This window comes from Ruditapes philippinarum, unplaced genomic scaffold (genome assembly GCF_026571515.1).
Source record: "Ruditapes philippinarum isolate M1 unplaced genomic scaffold, ASM2657151v2 ctg1881_1_1_1_1, whole genome shotgun sequence".
Classification (NCBI taxonomy): Eukaryota; Metazoa; Mollusca; class Bivalvia; order Venerida; family Veneridae; genus Ruditapes; species Ruditapes philippinarum.
The window spans coordinates 65,290-92,438 of NW_026865939.1; the positions used below are offsets into that span (position 1 = coordinate 65,290).

A 27,149-nucleotide genomic window follows, 5' to 3' on the forward strand; every position below is an offset into this window, starting at 1 on the left:
AAAGTTTTTACTATATGCATAAAGGGAAAATCAATGACCCCCTGGGGCGGGGCCAATTTTGACCCCAGGGCTTTTATTTGAACAATCTTTGTAGACACTTATTAGAAGATGTTTCATGCTTAATATCTAAGGTCTAGCTCTTTGGGTTCTTTAATAGAAGACTTTTAAAGTTTTTACTATATGCATATAGGGAAAATCAATGACCCCCTAGGGCGGGGCCAATTTTGACCCCAGGGCTTTTATTTGAACAAACTTGGTAGACATCCATTAGAACATGTTTAATGCCATATATCTAAGCTCCAACTCTTTGGGTTTTGTAGAAGAAGGTTTTTTTAAGTTTTTACTATATGCATATAAGGAAAATCAATGACCCCCTGGGGCGGGGCCAATTTTGACCCCAGGGCTTTTATTTGAACAATCTTGGTAGAAACTTATTAGAAGATGTTCCATGCTTAATATCTTAGGTCTAGCTCTTTGGGTTTTTTAGAAGAAGATTTTTTTAAGTTTTTACTATATGCATATAAGGAAAATCAATGACCCCCTGGGGCGGGGCCAATTTTGACCCCAGGGCTTTTATTTGAACAATCTTGGTAGACACTCATTAGAAGATGTTTCATGCTTAATATCTTAGGTCTAGCTCTTTGGGTTCTTTAAAAGAAGATTTTTTAAGTTTTTACTATATGCCTATAGGGAAAATCAATGACCCCCTGGGGCAGGGCCAATTTTGACCCCAGGGCTTTTATTTGAACAATCTTGGTAGACACTCACTAGAAGATGTTTCATGCCAAATATCTAAGCTCTAGCTCTTTGGGTTATCAAGAAGAAGATGTTTAAAGTTTTTTCTTTTGGTTGCCATGGCAACCAGAGTTCTGCATGGAATGGAATTCTTTGAACAACTTTGTTAAGGCTTCACACAAGGAACATCCCTGTGAAGTTTCATTATGATCTGCCTTATGGTTTCAGAGGAGATGTCGTTTGAAAAGTGTGAACGGACGACGATTGACGGACGACAGACGACGGAAGAAGAGTGATCCCAATAGCTCACCCTGAGCATATGCTCAGGTGAGCTAAAAACAATAAAACACAATTCTTCTTCAATGTTTATTTTGTGTAACAACCATAACAATTAAAAAATTAAACTTCATTAATTTCTTAACTTTCAAATGCATCTCCATGTACATTTGTATATTGTTTATACTTGTCTATATCATGCTTATTGCAAATCATATTAATTCCTTATTTTATGCCAATATTCCTATTTAATATAATTTCATACACATGAGTTTGTGATTATGATGACTTATCTAATTAAGGTTAAATATTAACATGCTTTTCTTTAAATCCAAGACAAAACTTGCATTAATACCTGAACAAGCTGGTTCTAAAATGATTGACAGACACACTTGCTCCAGACATGTAAGAAGTTTAGCTTAGATATCTTAAAACCAGTCACTATATTTTTTATTTCTATTCATTTGAATTGGGTTTTCAAGTCACACAGACAGTGAATTAAGTACTCCAATGCCTTTCCAAGCATTATTTCATGTAAAAGAGAGCCACTGATGTTCCATAAGCTCACATAAAAGAATTGGAACCCCAGTTAAATGAGCATTAAACCTCAAGACTTTAACCCCCTCATATCTTTGAAACTCCCTGATAGGATTCAAACACACAGTAATGAGGAGTATTGATTCCACATAAAAGACTTTAACTAGATGTAACATCTCAATCAGTAAATTAAATACACTTGAACCTAGTCCATTGAAGTTCATTCATTTACCTAACCAACAGTAAATATAATTAGGTACATATTTTCTTCACTAACAATATCTATAAATGAAAAACATTTTCACAAGTAAAAACAAACGCTTGCACAATAAGCAATATTCATACAGGAAAAAAATACATGAAAATCTGACTTATTTGCACCCATGAAGTATATTGGTTTTTATACAAAGCTTTAGGTTTCAAAGGTTAGACAATGTTTTACATCAACATAAAATGGTGACATTTTTCTTATATTAAATCGTGCTTGTTAGTGTTTTAACACAAAGCTGTTGTGGTAATCTTCATCTATATGCACATTAACCAGTTTGGCTTTTAGTTTCAAATAATATTTCTCTTGATGATGACAATTGCATACTGATTTTTTGTATGTTAGTTTTAGTTTAACAGCCTGTTAACGTATTACTTGTCATATCGTGCCACATTGGAAAATAAAGATTTCAGATGGTGATTATTGTAAATATGAGATGTATTTCCCAAACATAAGTATCAGTTCAATCAGTTTATCTTCTGTCTGTTTTTCCCATTTTTCTTTTACCAGAGAACAAATGCTTGGGTTTCATATCGAGAACACGTCTGTCAGCCTCCCCCTTCCTAGCTTCCATATTGAAAGATTTCTGTGCTTTTCTACCAATCTTCTTCACCTTTTTAGCCATCTAGAATGGATAATTTTAAAACCATTTATAACCAAAATTGGATAATTTTAAAACCATTTATAACCAAAATTTACACAATCAAATTTTCAATTTTGACAAATAGGAAAATACACAATACTGTTAATGCATTTTAATGAATTTACATGAATTTACACTAAAATTGTTCAAGTACGCTTGAAATTTTCGAATCTGTAGAGAGAAAAAGACATTTTTATAGGTCTAGGCTTAAATAAGATTCTACATTCAATTGAAACTGAAAGTCAAGATTAATGCTAGAGCTCTTTCTGAATTAAACTGAATATCAATACCAAAATAGCCAATAGAAAAACAGGTGCATCCTTTAATGAACACTTAAAAAAAACACTTTTAATGCACACACAGTTAATGAACTATTTGTTCTGACTGTTTATTTTAACATATTTGTGTGGATATAGTTTAAACTTACTGTTGCATCTCGTACGCCAGATTGATCGCGTGGTGTTCTTGATGAACTACGTGCGCGTGACTGGGCAAGTGACTCGGATGGTTCCCTTTTCCTCTTCAATGTTCGGCTCGCACTTTTAGATCGCTCTCTACTGTAGTGTGTCTGAAATTGTTAACATTTATGTTTAACTGTAGCAATAACATTGTTATAAACAAAGCATGTCTAAATTTAACAAGCAATTATCATAGTATTGCAAGCAATCCATAAGTCCCCTACCGGTTAGAACCCCAGCAAAATTCTGATGGGCCATTGGCCATTCAATTTTACCAGTGAATGAATGACATGAATGAACTTAAATCTTTTGAGTTCTAAGTTTGTCTATTTCACAGTAATGTGTTAAGTTTCCCTGCCTTGTAAGGAAATTATGTTTATACAACCTTGTCATATTATTACGATGTGGGATTTTAAAGTAAATCCTATAAGGAATGAAGAAGTTGGAGTAAAATATACCAATTTCTTGAAAAAAATCTAAGTACAAGGGGGACATAATTCTGGAAATAGTCTTGCTAGAGTATTTAACCTTCTCAAAAATGTTGAGTGATTATAAGAAACATATATATGAAGTTTGAAGTAGATACATTAGGAAATAAAGAAGTTATTTAAAAAAGACGTTTTTTATCATAAAAATTCTAAGTTCAAGGGAGGTAATACTGATAATTTTTGTGCTAGAGTTGTAAACCTTGTCACATATGATGTGGTTGATGACCAAAAACTTCTATTTAAAGTTTGAAGTAAACACCTTAAGAAATAAAGAACTAATAGTGAAAAAGCTGAAAAATTTAAATCAGAAGTCTTGAAATTCAGGCTATTTGTTGCAATAGCAACCAGAATTTTTAACATAGGAAGAAAAGAAAAAGATGTGCATAATCTGCAGACTGCCATCTATCCATATTTCAAGTTTCATAAAAATATTTTCAGTACTTTTTGAGTTATCACTGGATCCAGTTTATGTGTTAAATTTGCCATATTTTCAGACTATTTGTTGCCATATCAACCAGAATTTTCAACATAGGAAGAAAAGAAAAAACTGACAGACAGACGGACGGTTAAACCGGTAGGGGACAAAAAACAAGTTCATCTGAGAACATGTGTAAATGTATATATAGAGATAAGGTTATATATATATATATATATATATTTAGTGAACACAGATGCTAGTCAGCGACGATACACCTTGAATTATATTATTTGCTTAGTTTCGTTGAGAAGCAACTTTGGCCGGACTTTCAAATATAATATATCATACATACATTAATACATAAAACATGAAAGATTTCTTTGAACATGATTACATTGTGTGTTTAAAATGTCATATATATAAGCACAGGTCAGACATTATTGCCACCTGATTTTATGTTACAGATTTTTCACAAATATCTTCTAGTTTATTCATCTTCAAAATGATCATTCTTCCTATAAATTGTTATAATAAAATTGTTTATTAATACATGTAGTTATTATAATAATATGGATGTTGGCATGACACAGCTACATTTTTTTGATAATTCATGCTAGTTACAACTGTTAACCATTTAGATTGTGATGTGTTTATGGCAATTTTACATCTTAACTCTGTATGAATAAATAGTTTTGCTATCATTAACAGGTATATAAATATGACTGGACCGATGTAAAACTTTCAATCTCCTATATCAATGCATATAAGTAACTATAACAACTGTAAGGTCAATTGTCTATGCCAGTATCTCTGTCACCTGAATCATAAATGTTAGAACATTTACCTCATCTTTGTTTTCTATCTCTACACCCAGAGCCTCCATACTTTCCTCCATCTTTTTAGAATCAATTTTCTTTGCTGTTCTAGGAACTCTTGGGCGTTGTATACGTCTCTTTTCTCCACTTTCTAACGTTATTATCTGTCTCTTATTACGAATCCTGTAATAGAACCAAATTAATGTTTTTACAGACAAATATTTGTTGTAAGTAATAACAAACTAGAAATGTGTCATCATGCCACTGATGCCCCCGCATGCAGCCAAAATTTCAGATGGTGCATTAATTATTTTTTTCATTTTAAGTTCAAAGCCCTTAAAACTTTAAAATGTTAACACAAACCATTTTCATACAATGTTCAAGACACTGAAATTATTCAGTCTTAACCTTTTAAAAATAACATATTTCATATTTGTAGCCAAAATAATGGCTAAAAGTATGAGTGCTGAAACTGAAAGTACAAAATTTTTCCAACATTCAGGAAAGATAAGTTTGTCTAAAATCATTGAACCACAACAAAATTCATACTTAAACTGCTTATTCCTAAGATGTATCTATATTATTTTCAAAGTGAAAGGGACATAACTCTGCAAAAAAAATCATCAAACCATGACCAAATTTCAACTTGACCTGCCCATTCCTTTGACATATCCATATGTCAAATTTAAGTTGAATATGTAACACTGTTGGGTAGATAATGAACAGAAACTGTAAATTTCATATTATTTTCAAAGTGAAAGGGGCATAACTCTGCCAAAAATCATTGAACCATGACCAAATTCCAACTTGGCCTGGGCATTCCAAAAATATATCCATATGTCAAATTTGAGTTGAATGTGTTGTACTGTTGGGGAGATAATAAACGGAAACTGAAAATTTCATATTACTTTCAAAGTGAAAGGGGCATAACTCTGCCAAAAATCATTGAACCATGACCAAATTTGAACATGACCTGCGCATTCTTTTGACGCATCCATATGTCAAGTTTGAGTTGAATGTGTTGTACCGTTGGGAAGATAATGAACGGAAACTGAAAATTTCACATTATTTTCAAAGTAAAAGGGGCATAACTCTGCCAAAAATCATTGAACCATGACCAAATTCGAACTTGGCCTGTATTTTCTAATGACATATCCATATGTCAAGTTTGAGTTGAATGTGTTGTACCGTTGGGGAGATAATAAGCGGAAACTGAAAATTTCATATTATTTTCAAAGTAAAAGGGGCATAACTCTGCCAAAAATCATCTAACCATGACCAAATTCGAACTTGACCTGTATTTTGTCATGACATATCCATATGTCAAGTTTGAGTTGAATGTGTTGTACCGTTGGATAGATAATGAACGGAAACTGAAAATTCACATTATTTTCAAAGTAAAAGGGGCATAACTCTGCCAAAAATCATCGAACCATGACCAAATTCGAACTTGGCCTGTATTTTCTAATGACATATCCATATGTCAAGTTTGAGTTGAATGTGTTGTACCGTTGGGGAGATAATGAACGGAAACTGAAAATTTCATATTATTTTCAAAGTAAAAGGGGCATAACTCTGCCAAAAATCATCGAACCATGACCAAATTCGAACTTGACCTGTATTTTGTCATGGCATATCCATGTCAAGTTTGAGTTGAATGTGTTGTACCGTTGGGGAGATAATGAACGGAAACTGAAATTTCATATTATTTTCAAAGTAAAAGGGGCATAACTCTGTCAAAAATCATCGAACCATGACCAAATTCGAACTTGACCTGTATTTTGTCATGACATATTCATATGTCAAATTTGAGTTGAATGTGTGCAACCGTTTTTAAGATAATGAACGGAAACTGATGATGACGGAATGACAGAATGACGGAAGGACGGAAGGATGGAAGGACGGAAGGACGGAATGACGGAACAGGGTAACACTATATGCCCTGGCCATTACATGGCGGGGGCATAAAAATCTTGCTCTAAAATGTTAATTTACATAACAAGGTTTTAATTATTTCAACTATTCCATTTAATGTGAGTGGCTGTAGACTTCTTAAGCACTTATTCTGACAGAAAGTTAAAGGTGATTTACTCAGTTCGTGACTATGTTTCTAGGAATATTACCACTATCAATACTGGTAAGTTATCAGAAGCAGTACTGACAGTGATAAACAAGAGCGATCAGTAATCACATGTGTCGCCTCATGATGGCCAATTTCATGTTGGGACAAATTTTGTGACAGACGGACAGACAGACGGACAGTGCACAACTAGACTAACCACTTTGTACTGATCATTCCTGTAAAGTTTGGATAAAATTTCACCAGTAGTTTATGAGGAGTAGTCCGGACAAGCTTTTGCGTATCTGGCAACACACAGAAAAAAACACCTTTTTATCAAAGGGCCATAACTCGGCCAAAAATCATTCAACCGGAAAACCCGTGTAATATGCGCAAGGACTTGAGCTACAGATCAATCCTGTAAAGTTTCATTGAAATTGCATAAGTGGTATAAGAGAAGTAGTCTGGACAAACTTTAAAAATAAAAATTATTAAAGGGCCATAACTCAAACAAAAATCATTGAACCGGAAAATGCTGACAATATGCACAACTAGACTTGGTACTGATCATTCCTGTAAAGTTTGGATGAAATTGCACCAGTAGTTTATGAGGAGTAGTCCGGACAAGCTTTTGTGTATCTGGCAACACACAGAAAAAGAAACCTTTTTATCAAAGGGCCATAACTCGGCCAAAAATCATTCAACCGGAAAACCCGTGCAATATGCGCAAGGACTTGAGCTACAGATCAATCCTGTAAAGTTTCATTGAAATTGCATTAGTGGTATAAGAGAAGTAGTCCGGACAAACTTTAAAATTAAAAATTATTGAAGGGTCATAACTCTGACAAAAATCATTGAACCGGAAAATCCTGACAATATGCACAACTAGACTTGGTACTGATCATTCCTGTAAAGTTTGGATGAAATTGCACCAGTAGTTTATGAGGAGTAGTCCGGACAAGTTTTGTGACGGACGGACGGACAGACGGACAGACAGACAGACAGACAGACAGACAGATGGACAGACAGACGACGGAGAAGTGATCCCTATATGTCGCCACTACTCCGTAGAGGCGACACAACAAAACCTATGATACACATTCAAGTCTGAGGAGATATAAGCTTATATGAGCTGCGCCACGACAAAACCAACATAATGGGTTTGAGACCAGCATGGATCGAGACCAGCCTGCGCATCCCCGCCGTCTGATCAGGTTCCTTGCTGTTCGTTATCAGTTTCTCTACTTGTTATAGAGTTTGTAAGCGAACAGCATGGATCCTGATCAGACTGCGCGGAGGCGCAGGCTGGTCTGGATCCATGCTGGTCGCAAACGTATTACGTTGGTTTTGTCATGACGCGGCTCAATTATTATGATACAAAACTCGAGTGTAATAATTCTATGACACCATCATTCAACCCTTTATTTAAACTTTAGTTATCATATTTGTCTAATATGAAGTAATTCTTTTAAAACTCCGAATCACCCATTCAATTTAGGAGAAATACTTTTGTGATTTTATTTATCTATGAATTCCACACTTTACTTACTTGGCAGCAGTTTTACGTAAATCTTTCATTTCTTCATCTTCCTCACTATCATCATCGTCATAGTAACCAGCCTTCTCTCTTAACTCCTCCTCCTTCTCTAATGCATCCAGTTTCTATAAATAGATCAAATTGCATTATATACGGTATAGTCTTTTTACTATCTCAAGGCATTTCGTTTTGGCATTCAGAGAATTATTTAGCATGCTAAATCAAAACACTGAATGCACTGATACTGTGCATAACTAAAAAGGATTAAGTCTTACCTAAAAATAAATATAAATACCATATGTACATATAACTTCTATGCTATTTAAATTAGCTATTTTAAGCATACAAGTGCATATTAAAATAAAACATCAGGAATGTATGCGCAACGTCAGGTCATTAATTTACTCATCTTTTCTGAGTACCTTTTTCATGTTCATGTGTATAACTCAATAATGATTTTTTTTATCTATATAGCGGATATGACATTGAATTAAATTAAAATCTTCAAAACAGATTTTGATAAAAAGATGAACAAATCAAAGTACCTCCATAATTTCAGGATCAATAAAGTCCGCAACATTGTGTCCCTCCCATATCTCGGGTAAAACATCATATTTCTCCTCCTCATTAGGTAAGTCCCATGTTTCTGTCAGATACAAACAATTTGTTACAATCAGCTTTCTATAGTTCACACCTATATATGTGAGTCTATGTTCATTATTACTACAATAACCTTGATTTTCAAAGTTATTTGTTTTGTAACCGACACATTTTTTTTGAAGACCCAAAGCAGGGTGATTTTTTGTTTGTTTTGATCAACTTTCACACACGATTCAAGTCACATATTGACTTTTCAGCTTAACTGGCATAGAAAAACCTCAGGGGTGACCCTGCTTGCAGTATTTCAGGCAGAAAAACACTCTCAAGTAGGACCATCAACCTTCTGTAAGCTAACTCTGTTACTTCCTGATACGAGAGATTTCAAAATTCCTGGAGGTTTTCAAACCCACTGCCAAGAACTAGCCAGGAAGGCTCCAACTAAAAAGGTTATGACTAAAAATTAAGTGTACTGCTTATAGACAAAAATATAACTAGTAATGTCTTATAATTTTCGGTAACCCTGAAGTTTAACCTGCCTATCCCAAACACAAATACCTAAGAAACATGCTCCATTTAAACATGCTTCATAATGTCATAAAACCTTTGTCCAGTAATAAAGAAAACATTAGTCTATAAATATAACACATAACCCAATAATATTTAATGAAAACTTACTTCTAAGATCAAGTATGTAGTCATCTCCTTCCTCCATTTCAATATCACGTTCCTAAAATATAAATATACATTCTCCAATATATGAGAATAGGGTGTCATGCAAATTTCAATGGTAATTATTATCACTTAAAATAATAATTAATATGCAAAAGCTATACAAATTACAATTTCAATTTTCTGCACATAAATAGCTAAAAAGTAAAAGCTGTCAGTAAGAGTGTGCTCTAATATTCTCAATGGTTGATATAAAACAAGAACCTGGATAATGAAGAATTTTATAAATTCAAAAGGCCATAATTCGGTCAAGTCTATATTTGAGTAATATGTCTTGGGCAGTGACCTATTATGCTCTCAAAGAAGTGTTTTAAGTTGGAACCCTTCGCTTTAGTAGTTTTGGATACACCAATTGGCATGCAAAAACTTAAAAAACTTATCTGAAGTGTGAAGGCAATGCAAACACCAGGAAGAGTACATTAGGTCTTCCCTCAAAACCAACTTGTTTTGCATTGGTTTTCTGTAACAGTTTAAATACTTTTTTTTCATAAAAGCATAAGTAAATTAGAATTACCAATCGCCTTTTTTCTCGTTCAACTTCCATAGCTTGTCTCTTTTTCTGCACTGCCTCCGGTATAAATGCTGGTCTGTCCTGCAGACAAATAAATATACTTCCATATGCTTTCTAAATATGTTTGCTTGTTTGGCTTTAAAAAATATCTTCAATTCTTCAATATAAATATTGCATCTGGTATCCACTCAGTGAAATATATTTCTATCTTACATGTAAACAAACAAATATCCTCTATATAATTTCTCTTGTCTCATCCAAATGCATTTAAAATCATATCATAACTTAAAATCTGATTTCCGAAAACATACATGTATAACTAGATTTAATGCAATAACTGAAAGGAACATACATGTATAACTAGATTTGATACAGTAACTGAAAGGACCATAGATAACAGAACCACTTACCTTATGGTCTCTCTTCTGTGGTACAGCAACATGTAAACGGTTAGCAATATCATTGACTTTCTTTGTTTTTATCTTTGTTTCCACTCTGTGTGCTAATAGCCGATCACATGCCTGAAAAATATATACACATATTAATATATCATCAAAATTATAATGAAAAACGATCTGACTATTCTTATGGTACAGTCAAACCTGTTTTAAAGGCCACCTCTGAATAAAGATAACCCTGCAAATAAAGACTACTTTATGACAATGTCAAACAAATGCTACTTTATGACAATGTCAAACAAATGCTACTTTATGACAATGTCAAACAAATGCTACTTTATGACAATGTCAAACAAATGCTACTTTATGACAATGTCAAACAAATGCTACTTTATGACAATGTCAAACAAATGCTACTTTATGACAATGTCAAACAAATGCTACTTTATGACAATGTCAAACAAATGCTACTTTATGACAATGTCAAATAAAGGCTACTTTATGACAATGTACCATTGATAAACTGGAATAAAAATAACCTCAAAATAAACACCACTTGCATATAAAGATTATGTTTTTCTCTTCCTGGGTGGGGGGGGGGCTTTCTTCACAGGTTTGATTATATAAGCATGTCTTTATTGTTGTCCACAGTTAAGTGTGACACTTCTAAAGGAATGAGGTGGAAATTTGTTTGAAGTTTTTTGTTGTAGTGTGGGTAAAGCTTCTTTCATGAAAATATGTGCTGTACTCATTTCTGATGTTATGGTAGAAAATAGGACTAAATGTTGCTATGTGTATACACACATCTTGCACATCTGAATTTAAAAACAAGCAAATCATTGTGCATTACATGTATCTTTTCACGCAATAAGGCGCTCACACCTCCTTTAAGTCTTATTGATAGTTGTTAAATAGTAATTTTTGTAAGTAGTAAACAGCGTATAAAAAGAGAAATTTAAGCCAGCTGGGGTAAAATTTTAATAATCCTTATGTATGAAAACTTTATACTAACAGTATTAATACATAAAATAAACACTGCACTTATTGATCCATCAGCAGTCAATTGCCAACAAAAGATATCTCATGTATTCTGCAGTTGCTTGTGCCGTTTTATCATGTCCCAGAATTATACATACCTCATTTCTAAGCTCAATGACACCCTCTTCTGTTAATGTACTCATGTTCATTATAGGTATCCCTTCATCTTCAAAACTTTTAATCATATCCTGCAATAAAAGCATATCAATAAACAAACAAAGCTTTATCAATGTTATGGACCAAACAGGTTTTTTTTGTTATATATCAATTTTAAAAAGGCTGACCTCTCCAGTCACTCACAAAAGTTGACTGTGTTTTAAACCTGAAAAATCTGCTATAAAATGCAGTCAAAGATTGCAAAATATGGCATACTAGTTTACACACTTTTTCAGGACGGTGATATCCATGCCTACCTATGTAACTTTTTATTGACCTTGACCTTTTTCTTTAGATTGAAAACTTTGTTTCATGCAAAAAAAAGTTAAAAGAACTGTTTTAAATACTTGGTCATCCTGTCTGACCATTGTTGTTTGAAACCATAAAATAGTGTTATATGGAAATTACTAGCAGAAGTATTTTTACACGTTTCCTGATCAATATGACAAAGAACTCACCCTTTTATCTTCTGGAAGATCATCCACTTTTAATATGTCCACCTTGTTTACACACACTATCAGTGGCTTGTTTGCAAAGAGGGGTTTGATATTTCTGAATAAAGATACCTGAAATAATTCATATTCAATAATGTAATATACATAAAATATGGTTAAATACCTCTTTATATGTGAATAAGTGGCATGTACCAATCATAGCATCATGTTTGTAAACTAAACACTTTACTTTTTTTAAGGATTCAGGCATCAATTTAACAATTTAAAAGGTCATATGGCAACACGCCTTTCAACAGGGAAGGTAGGCCATACATACCATTTTCAAAAACTACATCTTTCAACTTTCAACTCTCCTTAAGGTTGATGAATAATTTCTTACTCTACATTTGATATTATTTAAAATTCTAAGTCAAAGTCAGCACCCTAGGCTATTAGTCAATAGAAGTCCTATCTATTTAGTAAAAAGCTTTTATGACATTCAACATTAATAACATCTAAAATGTATTTCAACCAATTTGAAACAAGGATGTGGAGACATAAGGTTTTTGTTTGTTTGTTTGATTGGGTTTAACGTCACATCTACACAGTATAGGTCATTTGGCGACATTTCAGCTTTCACTGGTGGAGAAAGACCTCAGGTGCCCCTGTGTGCATTATTTCAGGCACGAACAGGCACCCCGAGTAGAACCACCGACATTCCGAAAGCTAGCTGGATAGCTTCCTCACATGAAAGAATCGAATGTCCCTGTCGGGATTCGAACCCACAGCAGTGAGGGGCAAGACGTTTGAAGTCAACAACCTTAACCACTCGGCCACGGACGCCCCGAAACATAAGGTTGTTAATAGCTATAACATTTAAAATGCAAATTGGGAAATATTTCTTAATTTTAAATACTGGAAACCAATAGCAATCAGCAGCAACAGACATATTTCTTGACTAGTCTGCTTCTCTGTTATGGGATACATTTCTCTTTAATAAAAGTGCGGTCTTTAATGAAGGTCTAACTGTACATAACATTAGTTCAATACACTACCTGTTGTTCTATAGAATGTCCGCACTGTTCTGAGATGTCCATAACATAGAGAACTGCGGCACGTAAATGAGCGAGAGCTGTGATAGCCTGCATCTCTATTGTGTTTCTATCCTCAAGTGAATGATCCAGAATACCTGGTGTGTCTACAACCTAAATTACAACATTATACATATGTTAAAACTTTCAATATTTTTCTATGTCTGTACTTTTAAATGTTTTTTGTCAATGTAACATCATATTCTTACATTATGAACAGTATTAAGTTGTTATTTTCATGGATATACAAAATTGAGTAAAAAGTTCAAAATAAGCTTGCTAGAATACATACCTGCCATCTTAAATATTTATAATCAGTGTGACCAACAAACAGTGACTTTGTGGTAAAGGCATATGGCTGAACTTCAACATCAGCTCGTGTAATCTGAATAATAAATTACAATTGTAGGTATACGTTTAAAACAGCATAAACAACCATCAATCATTTTAAAAATTTGTCTTCAATAATTAAAGTCTTTTAATAATATAATATAAAGATAAACAATGGCAGAATGACAAAACAACTTGCAAGATGTTACTTCAAAAATTTCAGTTTGATTCAAGAGAAACTTCAAAATTATCTTAAAAACACAATTAACTCCCTCCTTTAAATTTATTGTAAATCATGTGAAATTAAAATTAAGCATTATTATACTGCATGTTAGTAACATCACTTTTCATCAGATGATATAATCCATGCATAAGACTGCTGTCAATTTATGAAGGAATTTCAGTTTATGCTCAAGGAAAGTAATTATGCCGTATTATAAATCAGACTTCAGGGCTCAAGCTAGGTTCAAAATTTAGGGAGAAGTCACTTCTCCCTCCAGCTGCTTTAGGGAGAAGTGGGGAGACTTTAGGGAGAAGTGAGGAGATTCATTTATCGATGTTTGTTGTATGTTATCGCAATTATGTTGACTCATTGTACATATCTTATTAAATGAATTGGAAATGTGTTACAACAGAATATTCAATTTTAATTTAAAAGTAGTTTGAAACAAGTAATAAGAATGAGCATCATGTAATGCAACCATTGCATTAAATGAAGATAAAAATAGCCATAGTTGATTCCTATCATAGATCATATCATGGGTGGATTAACAGTTATTCCCTTCTGATTTACTATTAAAAAGCTTGCGCCGGACATTATATTCATATTCACTTATCTTGTAAAGAAAATGAAAGTAGATAACGAAAGAAACGATCTTTAATTTAACTTCATTTGTAATAAATACAGTGTAATACGCCGTCAATTTTATCAAATTTAACTCGTCGACAAAAAAGGTTATCATAACTTTCATTTAAAATGACCGTTACAGTTATATGACGAGCGGTCCTCTTAATTCTGACAATCATTCGATAGTGAAAATTTAATTGACGTTTGATCCCTCCATCATAAATAATTGTTACGGGTAGTTGTATGTTAGCGATTTAATGATTGGTTTAATAATGTCGCCTCGATTAAAACGTGAATTACGATTGGTTTCTCGCACGTATCGGTAATCTCGCCGTGGGCGGAGTCTAATTGTTCCTCGAGTGTCTGTTAATTAGACTTTTATGACATGTTGGTAAACAAATGGATTAATGACATTTCGCGTTGATTGAGATGCATGACAGTCCCTTTTTCCGGCGGCGAGGGTAAACAAAGCAAACACACACAACATGTTATTCAGTTATTGTTATTGTTGGTAATTTTCAATAATGGATCAATAAAATCGGGCGACTTCATCTTCGCTTTTATGTAGGATGTCGGCGAAGTCAGACGGAATTCGGCGACTATTTCGCCCGAATCGCCCACTAGCTCGAGCCCTGGACTTATTAACATTTCTGTCATCAACTCATGTTCATCATACAAATATTTAACTACCTAAGAACTGTCATTCAGCAAAGTGCACAAAAAGTAAGTATATGTATCGACTAACAACAATCTGACTAAAGTTCAGATCTACATGTTTCTGTTATGTAGATCTGAAGACGGCCGTATATGTTTCACCTTTATAATTCGATTTCCCAAGAAAATAATTTTAGCCATGCAATCAAACCAGTTTGAAGAAGTATCAAAATACCATTATACATGGAAGTTAAACAAATTGTTGATTTTTGTTAGAAAAAAAATGTTTGAAGTAACTTTGAACAAATTACTTAGAGTTAATTTTTAATGGGAAAAATTGTTTAGCCAGTTTAGGGCTTTATGGACAACGCCATGTTCGTTCTCGAAATTGTGAAAATTACCTAACAGTATTGGTTTTCCCAGAGTAAAAATTATAAACCACATCGCTTACTTAATTATGAAAGCTCAATGATGATTGGCTGTGTGAATAGTTGCCAGAAATAATTTTGTATATGGTCACGTTCAGATCTAAAAGCGGAGGGTTATTTAGAGCTGATTTTTATCAGATTGGGACTAACAACTAAATAAATTTGTTACCTTGTTTATAAAACTGGACTTGCCAACATTTGGGAAACCACATATAAGTAATGTCCTAGTATTTGGGTCTATGGTAGGTAAACGTGACAGATGCTGTCTAACTTGCTCTAGATATTCCAAACTCTGTTTCTGCCTCTTCATTATCGTACACATTCTATTTATAGAACATACACAAACATATGTAGGATGAAATTTTTATGCTAAAATCCTTTAATAACTCAAGGAATAGATTATTAAGTTAAAATATATATAAAGTGATTGCAGAACAAGGAAGTTCATCTACTTTTAAATTTCGTCTGATTCTTAACATGTTTTCTATCTTTTCTAATAATATATATTGTGTTCACTTCACATTATATATATATATGTATAGAAATATCCCGAGAAATAGTTAAATGCTGAGTACACTCAATTTATGAGAAAAAGTTAAACTAGCTAAACAATTTTGTAAATATAAATTTGCTATCACTGAGCATACACTTAATGTTTTCCTATTCCTAATAGTAAAATATACCTCAGTGAATAAGAAATTCCACAGAATTCAATATTTTAACTTATTTAACTTTATCTTTTTCTATCAGATTACACACTTACCTTCCTAGTGCTGCTTTTTTTAGCTGTTTACATCTGTACAAACTATCGGCATACTTCATCAGCCTGACATAATCTTTAGCAACACTGTAAATATAAGACAAAGTCTATAGTACTTGTTCCCAACAAAAAGTTATGTTTAGTAACAGACTTACTAAAGGCAAGGTGCGTAACTATAAGCCTTAAATATGTTACTATAAGCCTTAAATGCAAGTATATATGCTTTAGATAACAAACAGTGTAAACACTATAATGTATCAATAATCAACATCACTATAATCTAACAAGAGATTTCTCCAGTACATTAATTACATATAAAAGACATAAATTAAGTACCCCTTATGTATTTTGTTGATACCTGGCTGAATAAAGACAATTGAATTGAGTAAATAATAAATCTGTTTTGTTTTTTACTTTAGGGATTCTGTATTTTTGCTTTTTTGTGTACAGTTTGTTACAACTTACTGCACATTGTGTATTTTCTGATTCAAAGGAAATAAGTCAAAAGATGTTTAACTGAATGTTCTCCATTATATTACAATATGGTCACTTTAATGTAATTTACATAAGAAGTGTTTCTATGGATGGTATTTCAAATTAAACGATAGCTCTATTCTGATAAAGAATTAGAAATCTACAAATATGATGAAACATAGAAAATGGCCGTAAGCACACCAAACAACAAAACACTTTGATGATAAAAATCAGAGGGTTGTCAAATGTATACCATTCTAGAATGGTGGTAAAAATCACAAGGCAATACACATGAAATTTTATATATTTGAAAGCCAGCTGTGATAATATCAGGACTATGCAGTCAGTATAAATCATGGCTTGCATGCAAGTAAGCAAATCAAAGCATTCTCATATTAAAATCTCTATCAATATGTAAAACTGGACAGTCCCAATTCAAAGCAGGAAAGATTTATTAAATGAACAGAGCATGGTTTAGTACATACTTATCAATAAGATGTCTTGCAGTATTGATCTGCCCTAAAGCCAGCTTGAAATGATCTTTGTCATATAATACGTTCATCAAATCAGCATAAAAGGGATGCACATCCTGAAATATAAGCAAAACAAATTTATAATCAATAGATGTTATCCTGAACTCGTCAAATGTGGTTTTTCCAAGCTAATCCCCTGCCACAATAGCTTCATGGTGCACAACCGTTCATAACAGATAAGTCCACTGGTTACACTTAAATGGAATTGGAGAAAAATAATTTGTTTAATTCAAAAATTAAAAGCTACATACAAATCTAAGATGTAAATTAACATTATAAAACTTAAGATCACATAGTGACAGAAATATAAAGTCATCCAGTAAACAATTATTTACCTGAATTTTAGACGATAACCTGATGGAACCTAAGGTTCTATGCCTTGAACATTATAGAACTTATATTTTTGGTAGCTTAATTATTCTTGAAATTTGAAAGCTCAAATCCCAGTCAAACTTAAAATGGGATGTTCTTAATATAAAGTTAGGCAAATCCATTAATTAACTTCACCTTGTCAATGGTAATGTTCTAAATATAAAGTTAGGCAATCCACTTAACAACTACAGTTGGTCTATGGTTAAACTTACTTCAAGCTTAGGGAAGTCTGTGATAATCTGTGTTAACTTATCATGGAAAGTCTGCTGAGAAAACTTGATTTTCCTCGTATAAAACTGTCTAATCCTCGAGATCTTGTACTGTTTGTGCACAACTGTTGGTGTTTTCCTCTGTGTTTTAGACAGCACTATATCCACAAAGTCCTATAAAACATAACAACTTTATGTGTTCAAATAGTTAAAATTTTATTCAGCTTTATTTGTTTTCATAATTATTTTATTTGTCTCACTACTCTTTGTTAGTTGTGTAATTTGTGTTTATCTAATACCAATTAAGCCTTGGTTATTTTATTATTTAATATCCTAACTTACTTTTGATCTCATCTGATCACTATTGATCTCATTATGATTATTGTCTTATTCTGTGATTAACATGTCATGTAAATGACCCATGGTTGGTAAATAAACTTTATTCTATTCTAACAATATAAATTATAATGTTGTTACTTCTCCTGGAGTTATAATCTTGCACAAATCATGATTAAGATCAAGTTTATCAGGAAGATGATAAAAAGTCAAATTGAATATGAAATATACTAATATCATTAATTTACTGGCCCGAACATCAGTTTTGAATTTATTCTACTATATACTTACAGTGATTTTTTTCACTGTATTTTACAGCCGAATAAAGGCTGTTTCCCCTAGCCAAAAATAGGTATATTTTCCCCTAAAAAGCTAATATTTTCCCCTAAAATGCCTCGTGCTCTTCCTTACCAGAACCATGATTTAATAGCATCTGACTTACTAGTATATCAGCTAGAAGACAGAAATCTGTCCCTATAGATAGCCTCTGCTATGAACCATGCATGTTAAATTAAATTGAAATCAATTTTTTTCATAAAATGTGCAGATAAATCCCATTTTCAGTTGTTGGAATTTGATCTCAGGTTTCCCCTTTTTCTGATTTATCATGCTGTATGTTCCCCTCCAGAAAGCCACAGGTTGTTTTAAAAACTGGGGAAAAAATCACTGATTTAACTAAATTTTCTTAAAATTTTCACTGGCCCAAACTAATTTTCACTGGACATGGGCTACCAGTCCAGTGCTAAATAGTAAATTTGATGAATGTTATTTACTTTTCAATTTTTTTCCATATTAAAAAACATTGTGATTTTTGAAAAATGCAACATTCAAATTTTTATTGAACACAATACTTATTAATTGGATCATCTCTAACTCAGAGACTAAATTAATTATTTTAACTTTAAAAAGAAACAATTTTAGCATTTTTGGCTCCCTTGCAAAGATAGAATTAAGATTAAATTAACCATACAAGTATGCAATAATTGTCACAGATAAAAGACAGTTTTTGGTGCGGAAGTGTGTCTGAAAACCAGTATATGTACATTTTCCAAGTATATTTACCATGCGTCAACCACTCGGTAAAGTTCTTTAGAGAATATATAAACAAACTCTATAATATATGGTATACACATAGTAGTTCGGGAACAGTCTTGTATCTCGGGGATTTTAATTCGAAGTTTGAGGTCAACAGCGATCGTACACGGGACAAGTTATTGTGTAATTTTTTTGCAGATACTAACTTTTTGCCGATTAATTGCACAGATATTTGTACTGGTGCAAATACTACGTTTGTTTCATATGACGGCAAAAATCGAACTTTGATAGATTTTATTTGTTTACCCATTGAGCTTACTGAGGATGTCGTGCGCTGTGAAATACTTGATGACAATTGTTTGAATGTGTCCACCCATAGACCAGTTCTATGCACCATAAATGTTCAGTTTCTCGGAAATGGTCAAGAAGATTTTACTAGAGGCGGTGATTTGATAAACTGGGCGAAATGCACACCTGAACAAATTGATTTGTATAATAACACTCTGTTATCAAATAGTTTTACAAGAAATTACATGTAATGATTTTGATCTCGACCCAGCATCTATTGATCGTGACCATGAAATAGTAGTAAGCTGTCTTGTGGACGGTGCAAACGCGACTTTACCAAAGCGACGCCCCGTTTCTTACTTGAAACCATATTGGAACGACCCACTTAAGCACTGTCATAGTGAAATGTCAAAACTCCGAGAAGAGTGGTGTAGACAAGACGGCCGCGTGGTCACGAGTGGTCGGCTTACACCGAATATAAGAACGCCAAACGTGAATTTCGGCGCATTCATCGACGTCGTGTTGCGGAGCACATGGCCGAGGAAAACGCGGAAGTTGATCGCACTGCAGAGGTTGACCCCGTGACCTTCTGGAAAAATACGAATAGGCGCCGAAAACCTAGTAGATCTTCTGCCAATTCCGGTATTAAATTCAACGGTACGTTGGTCAGAGACAAAGTAAGAATAACACGTGGTTGGCATGGCTACTTCAAAGAGATGTATGCGAATATAGATGATAATGACTATGACAATGTCTTTAAGACAGAGATATCGCAACGCCTACATGATACGTTACCTAATTTAGTTCCCGACCAGTCTGCGGTTGTAACGCCTGAACTAATTAGTGAAATCATAGGCTCGTTTCCTAAAGGTAAAGCTGCGGGGCATGATAACGTTACTTATGAACATTATAAGTACGCTAAAAGTGTTGTTTCCCCTGCATTAGCAAATATTTACACTAGAATGTTACGCTCAACGCATGTACCAGACAGTCTCAAGCGTGGTGTGATTATTACTCTTCATAAAGGAGGTAATAAAAGAAAAGACGATCCGGACAATCACCGGGCTATTACCCTAGTTCCAGTAGGTCTTAAAACATATGAATCTGTTCTTATTGCACGATCAAAAGATGATATTCTCTCTACCATCAATATTCAACAAGGTGGATTTCAGGACGGTCTCTCGTGCTTAATGACGTCATTCATTTTAAGAGAAAGTATATTTTACGCTAGAGAGTATGGCTCAAAATTATATGTGTCATTTTTAGACGGGCGTAAAGCTTTTGATACTGTCTGGCATGATGGTTTATTTCATAAATTACTATTTGATACAAATATTGACACTACAACTTTCTTAGCGTTCCGTGCTATGTATCAAAATATGACCAGTTGTGTTCGATATAAAGGCGTTTATTCTGATTGGTTCCCCGTACTTCGTGGCACAAGGCAGGGAGGAAAAAGTTCCCCGATCCTATATTTACTGTATATAAATGAATTGATAAATTTACTAGAAAACAGTAACGGTGGCATAAGTGTGTACAATAACAACATAAGTGCTCCAACAGTAGCAGATGATATGACCTTGGTAGGGGTGTAACAATACAGCAAAAACCGTATTGCAATATATTGCCATTTAGCTGAAGCGTATTGCAATATATTGCAATACGTATTGTCGTGTATATGTTTTGATGTAAAGATGGAGTAACATTCATATATTATTATTATATGTATATATTTTTAGTAGAAACTTAATAAAAATGTAATGAATAAATAGAAAGTAAAGTGTCACACAATTTGATAAACAAAACTAGTCGCGTGTGACCTTTCACATCTGGGCCGCTTATGTAAATTATGCGGCCGCTTATTGACTAATAAGTGTACTAGTTGTCGGATACTTTTATCTTACGTTGGCGCCAACAAAATTTGCCAATTAAAGATTTTATGTGAAATTTGTACAAAATTAGAAGGCAATTAATTGAAAATTATGATTTTTATAAAATACCGGTTTTCAAAAGATCGTACCGCGGTACGAAATTTATTTTTTCATATTGCAATATATCGGTATACCGGTAAACCGTTACACCCTTAGACCTTGGTGTCTCTTTCAATTTCGGGTCTTAACACTATGCTGGATATTTGTCACAGATATTCCAAGAAATGGAGGTATGAATACAATGCGTCTAAATGTGGAATTATTTCTTTCAATGAGCACTTTAAAATAGACAATAACAGGGCTTTCAAACTTGGTAATGAAGTGATTAACGAAGTAACCAATTATGTTCATCTTGGCATTAAATCGGACTCTTTTCTCTCGACGAAAGATATCGTTGAGGACTCGTGCAATAAACTACGTGGGACATATCTTAGCATTGTGAACAGTGGAATCAGTCCCATTTGCTTAAACCCAATCTCTTCTATGGTGATCTATAGTTCCATCGTCATTCCGAAGTCTTTGTACGGATGCGAACTTTGGTCCACTCTCACCGGTTCCGACATTCAACGCCTAGAACAATCCCATAGATTTTGCCTTAAGAATATTCAATCATTTCATCCATGTACCTCAACTGATCTCACTCTATTGTCGATTGGTGCAAATTCTATTGAGACAATAATTGACCATAAAAAAACTACAATTCTTAGGTCAGCTTTGTAGACTGCCAAATAAATACCTCGCAAAAGGATTTTTCAATAAAAGACTTTTCCACTTTTTAAATGGCGACAAACAGTCACACGGATTTTTACCGGACATTTATCGCATATTGCAAAAATATGAGTTGAAGTATATTTTGGACAGTTATGCTGCTGACGGCATTTTTCCATCAAACTATGCTTGGAAGGATTTACTTGGAAAATGTGTATTGTCTCGGGAGCGAACACTAATATTAAATAGACTAACTGAGCAATATAGTTTCTTGAATACCATGTTCTCCAAGAATTCAAAGTCTTGTCTACTTTGGAATGTTGCAAGGCAAAATCATAAACTTATATTCATGTGTAGGCAACTTATGAAAATTGTTTCTCGTCAAGTGTCTAGAAAATACACTACGGAATGCTCCAACTGCAAAAGAGTATGTGAAAACATTGTTGAACACCTAGTGTGCTTTTGCCCAAATAAGGATTCTGAGAGAGCTAAATTGTGGGATTGTTTAATTGATAAGTGGGGATATGAAGGTTATCAATCTTTTATTGATATGTCGCCCTCGGATCAATGTGATAAACTTATACAAGTATCCGTGTTGTGCTCAATGAACGGGTTTATCAACCATGCATTTGCCTATAGACTATGCTTACTTGTTTAATGTAGCATCTGTACTAAAGCCAATAGACCGTCTGTTTATGTTACATAAATGCCAATATACATGGATGCTCTCCTTCAATTTGGCAATTTTGATTGTACAGGTGTGTTGTTGATGAATTGAAACACATCTTCTTTGTTCTAGTACTTTCGTTTCGAAACTAGACTTAAGATTATGTTCTGTTCTGTAATGAATTTTGATTCGGTTGTATAATGTAGAATATATGCTTTCGATTTAACTTTCGCTAATATATTCATTTATACTATCGACGTATTCATGAAACTCTTGTAATTTATATGTTCTATAATATTTGAAGTGTACCATGTTTATGCATGTTACTCAATTTACAAATGTTACCATATGTATTTGATTATATGTACTATAACCTGTTTGTAACATATGTTATGCTCATCAGAATTGGTGGATTAAAAGATATATATGTATGTTCCCCTCCAGAAAGCCACAGGTTGTTTTAAAAACTGGGGAAAAAATCACTGATTTAACTAAATTTTCTTAAAATTTTCACTGGCCCAAACTAATTTTCACTGGACATGGGCTACCAGTCCAGTGCTAAATAGTAAATTTGATGAATGTTATTTACTTTTCAATTTTTTTCCATATTAAAAAACATTGTGATTTTTGAAAAATGCAACATTCAAATTTTTATTGAACACAATACTTATTAATTGGATCATCTCTAACTCAGAGACTAAATTAATTATTTTAACTTTAAAAAGAAACAATTTTAGCATTTTTGGCTCCCTTGCAAAGATAGAATTAAGATTAAATTAACCATACAAGTATGCAATAATTGTCACAGATAAAAGACAGTTTTTGGTGCGGAAAAAATGCACTAATTGAACAAATCAATCAAATCAAATCAAAATTTATTTATTGTCGGTAAATATATATACATGTAATTTGTATATAACATTTCACAAAACATAAGCTATGTATAGCTTTCGACCAACAATAAAAAATGCTAGAAAAATTTAAAAGTATGTGCATTTTAGATCTGCCACTAATTTGATAGTATATATATGTATATTTAATGACAAGTTTTACTCTTGAAATATAAATGGGGGTCTAATCCAGGAAACTGCTTATGATATGGGTCGATCCATCATCCACCAAGGAGAAGGGTCTGGATCAAAATTGGTAATTAACCTAAATATCAATATTATGCTTTTCCATTCAGTCTTCTAGCACAATCCTATTATTCAATATTAAGAATGTGTCTCTTACATTACTCTGAAATAGGTTTACTATGTTAAAGTTGGCTATGTCAAAATCAGAACGTCGCGAAAACATATGACTTTAAATTATAAATACCTTTGCTGTTGGCACAACAGTTATCTTCTTAAAATTATAGTGCGACATAATTAAATGTTTTAAACTAAAGTCCTCCTTAAGTACAAATCAGTTTTTCTTAATTACAAAACTCTAATAAATTGAAAATATTAGCAAGTTGTGTTTTTCCGGAAGTAGAAATCCACGTGCATTACAGAAGAAGCAGCAAATGGTATATATAATTTTATTCCATTAAATTAGATAGAAATATTTAAATAGGAATAAATATATTTTTGTTATTAAAAATGTTATCCTAGCCGTCGAAATTATTTTATCAGCTTTATTTTAACTATTTGTGTGCAGTAAATCTCCCGCCATGTGTCAATCAATATCGAAAGTAGAATAATATGTCAGCACAGGTGACTGCTTATCATTATTTAATTTTTCATGCCATGCTAATATTTATTTATCTTTGATTTCGTTGTATCATAATTGAATGAATTGCATGCTTTTTTGTTGCAGATCTTGATGGAAATATGTTGATGTTTGTTGAAAGTGTACTAGAAACCGTCTGTACCTAATACCCGGACAAAACAATTTATTTTTATATGTGAAGATAACAGGATAAACAATAGGTAATTAAGGTAAATTTAGTAATTATACTTTTGTAACGATATATATTTGAAGAATTGTCAAGTGTGTTTATCATTTGAATTGTTTATCTGTTTGTTTTATGGTTTGTAAGGAAATTTAATCCAAGTTACAGACGCTTATAAGTTTCAATTAAAATCAGTATCAAGAAGCGTTTTATTATTTTAGCCAATCAAAATCATTGTTTTATTCACCGCGGAGATGACGCATCAGAGGCATATATAAGAGCTTGCGCAATGTTGAGAATTTAGATTTGGTTTTGGCTCCGGACCGTTAAGTTGTAATTATATTTACTAGTAGCCAGGCATCTTAGATACTGGTGCTAAAAATATCTTTACTTCTATGATTTAAATAGTTAGTCTGCCTGTTGTCCTTGCAAGAGTTGGATATAGGTAATATTGTATTTACTAGTAGCCAGGCATCTTAGATACTGGTGCTAAAAATACCTTATTGCCTAAGTAAAACCTCTTGGACAAGTGTTTGATAGAGAAGAGTTTATTTGAAAACATTATTAGAAGAATCAGTTTTTGAACGTTTTATGATAAGAGTTTGTTGATTTGAAATATAAAAGTTAGAAATAGGAGATAGGTTTAGGAATGTAAATTTTAGTTTGTTTGAAAGTAAGAGTAAATAGAGTTTTATTGTTTCTTGAAATATATATTTTGAATGATTTAAGTATTAGTTGAAGATTGTTATTTTTGCATTTTATAATTTCTAGAGTTTTTATTAAGTTAATATATAATCAAAAGGTTAAGAAACCAGAAGGAAAATTTATATAAAATATTTCAAATCATTTCGGATAAGTATCCCAAGAAAAATTATATATTTACATTTGAGAATCTTGTGGTTTAAAATAATTTTATTTTGTAGCACTTGAATAATTAATCAACAGCTCGATACACGCTACAAAATTGGTGGCAGCGAAGGTGGGATAAATCTAATTTGATAGATTTCAAAAAGATTTTTTTTGATAAAATAACATTATCACTTACCTGCGTTTGTTGAAATTTTTATATTGACGTAATTATTTTTAAGAATTATGGCTGAGGCTAGAAATCCTGAAGATTTGTCTGTTTATCTCGAAGAGATAGATATGTTGAGAAAAGAGAATGAAAGTTTGAGAATGCAAAACGAAATAGAGCTTTTAGAAAAACAATTGCTTAAGTTACAAACTACTTCAACTATTCAGACACCTAGGAATATTAGTCCTAATACATCTTTTCGTTCTCAAACAAAAAGACAATTGCCGCATATCCCTGAAAGAAAAATAATAGAAAAACGAGAGCAGTTGTCAAACACATTTTTGAATTCTGAACCACGTATTAGATTTTCAACTCCTATGACTCATAGTAAAACGCAAAGTAATACTTTCAAAAATGAACAAGAAGACAGAGATTTAAGTCCGGAAATATGGGATAGACATGTGACAAGAAGACGAAAATCCCAAAGAGAAATATACGATGAAAATATGAAATCAGATACTTCCTCTAAAATTAATTCAAATAGGTCTTCTGTTTTTATGAAACCAGCTACATTTGATGGCACCGGGTCTTGGATAGATTACCAAGCTCATTTTGAGGCTTGTTCTGAAATTAATAACTGGTCATATAAACAAAAGGGTCTCTATCTTGCTGTATCTTTGAGAGGAAATGCTCAAGGTGTTTTTGGTAATTTAGGAAATTCAAGTAGTTATACAGAATTAGTTAATGCACTTCAAGAGCGATTTGCTCCCCCAAATCAGACAGAACTCTATAGAGTACAATTACGGGAAAGACGCCAGAAAGCAACTGAAACTTTATCAGAAATGGCCCAAGACATAAGACGTTTAACAAATTTGGCATATCCTTCAGCCCCTGGTGATGTTAAAGAAACATTAGCAAAAGAACAATTTATTGACTCCATTTTTAGTTCAGAAATGCGTTTAAGAATAAAACAAGCAAGACCATTAAATCTAAATGACGCTGTTCGACATGCAGTTGAGTTAGAAGCTTTTAATAGGGCTGAACGAAAACATTTTGAAAAACAGGGTAGTTATAGATCTTTAAATTCTAATAAAGTCAAAGAAAGTTCGAAAGAAAACAGTGCTATAGAAATGTTGACTAAAAGCTTTGAAGAATTGAAGAAAAGGTTTGATTCTTTTGAAAAAGAGAGATCAAGTACTGTAGATAGATCAGAGCGAAATAATTTTAACTATAGATATCAAACAAATACGTTCAACCCCAGAGGTTCAACAAGAACTTTTTCAAATACAAATAAGACTGAAAATAGAACAAAGAGTTTCAAATGCTTCAACTGTGGAAAGGAGGGTCATAGTCAATATACTTGTCCAAACAATAAAACACGTTTTAAAAATACAGTTTCTAATGAAAAACACATCGGTCATTCATCTTCTAAGCAAACTTATTCTGTTTCTAAGCAAGGTTCAGGGTTATATGTTACAGCTATTATAAATGGTAA

General features: G+C 32.9%; 1 protein-coding gene across 1 annotated transcript; it reads right to left on the bottom strand.

Moving 5' to 3' along the window:
- Positions 1–1,088: 1,088 nt before the first annotated feature.
- Positions 1,089–24,265, bottom strand: LOC132730800 (GTP-binding protein 4-like). Its single transcript, XM_060716818.1, has 17 exons — positions 24,084–24,265; positions 17,802–17,972; positions 17,170–17,273; positions 16,214–16,297; positions 15,620–15,773; positions 13,484–13,576; positions 13,156–13,305; positions 12,125–12,232; positions 11,609–11,698; positions 10,485–10,595; positions 10,078–10,155; positions 9,510–9,561; positions 8,780–8,880; positions 8,247–8,359; positions 4,668–4,821; positions 2,887–3,027; positions 1,089–2,441 (listed from the first exon to the last, which is right to left on the bottom strand). Exons 1-17 carry the CDS (start codon positions 24,129–24,131, stop codon positions 2,289–2,291), a joined length of 1,905 nt encoding a protein of 634 aa, XP_060572801.1. The 5' UTR covers positions 24,132–24,265; the 3' UTR covers positions 1,089–2,288.
- Positions 24,266–27,149: the final 2,884 nt, after the last annotated feature.

Coding starts and splice junctions, on each gene's coding strand:
- LOC132730800 (XM_060716818.1), bottom strand. CDS start 24,131: ATGTCGCACTATAATTTTAAGAAGATAACTGTTGTGCCAACAGCAAAG. Junction 17,274..17,801: donor CAGACTTCCCTAAGCTTGAA/GTAAGTTTAACC, acceptor CTTATATTTCAG/GATGTGCATCCCTTTTATGC. Junction 8,360..8,779: donor TTGATCCTGAAATTATGGAG/GTACTTTGATTT, acceptor ATCTATTTATAG/AAACTGGATGCATTAGAGAA.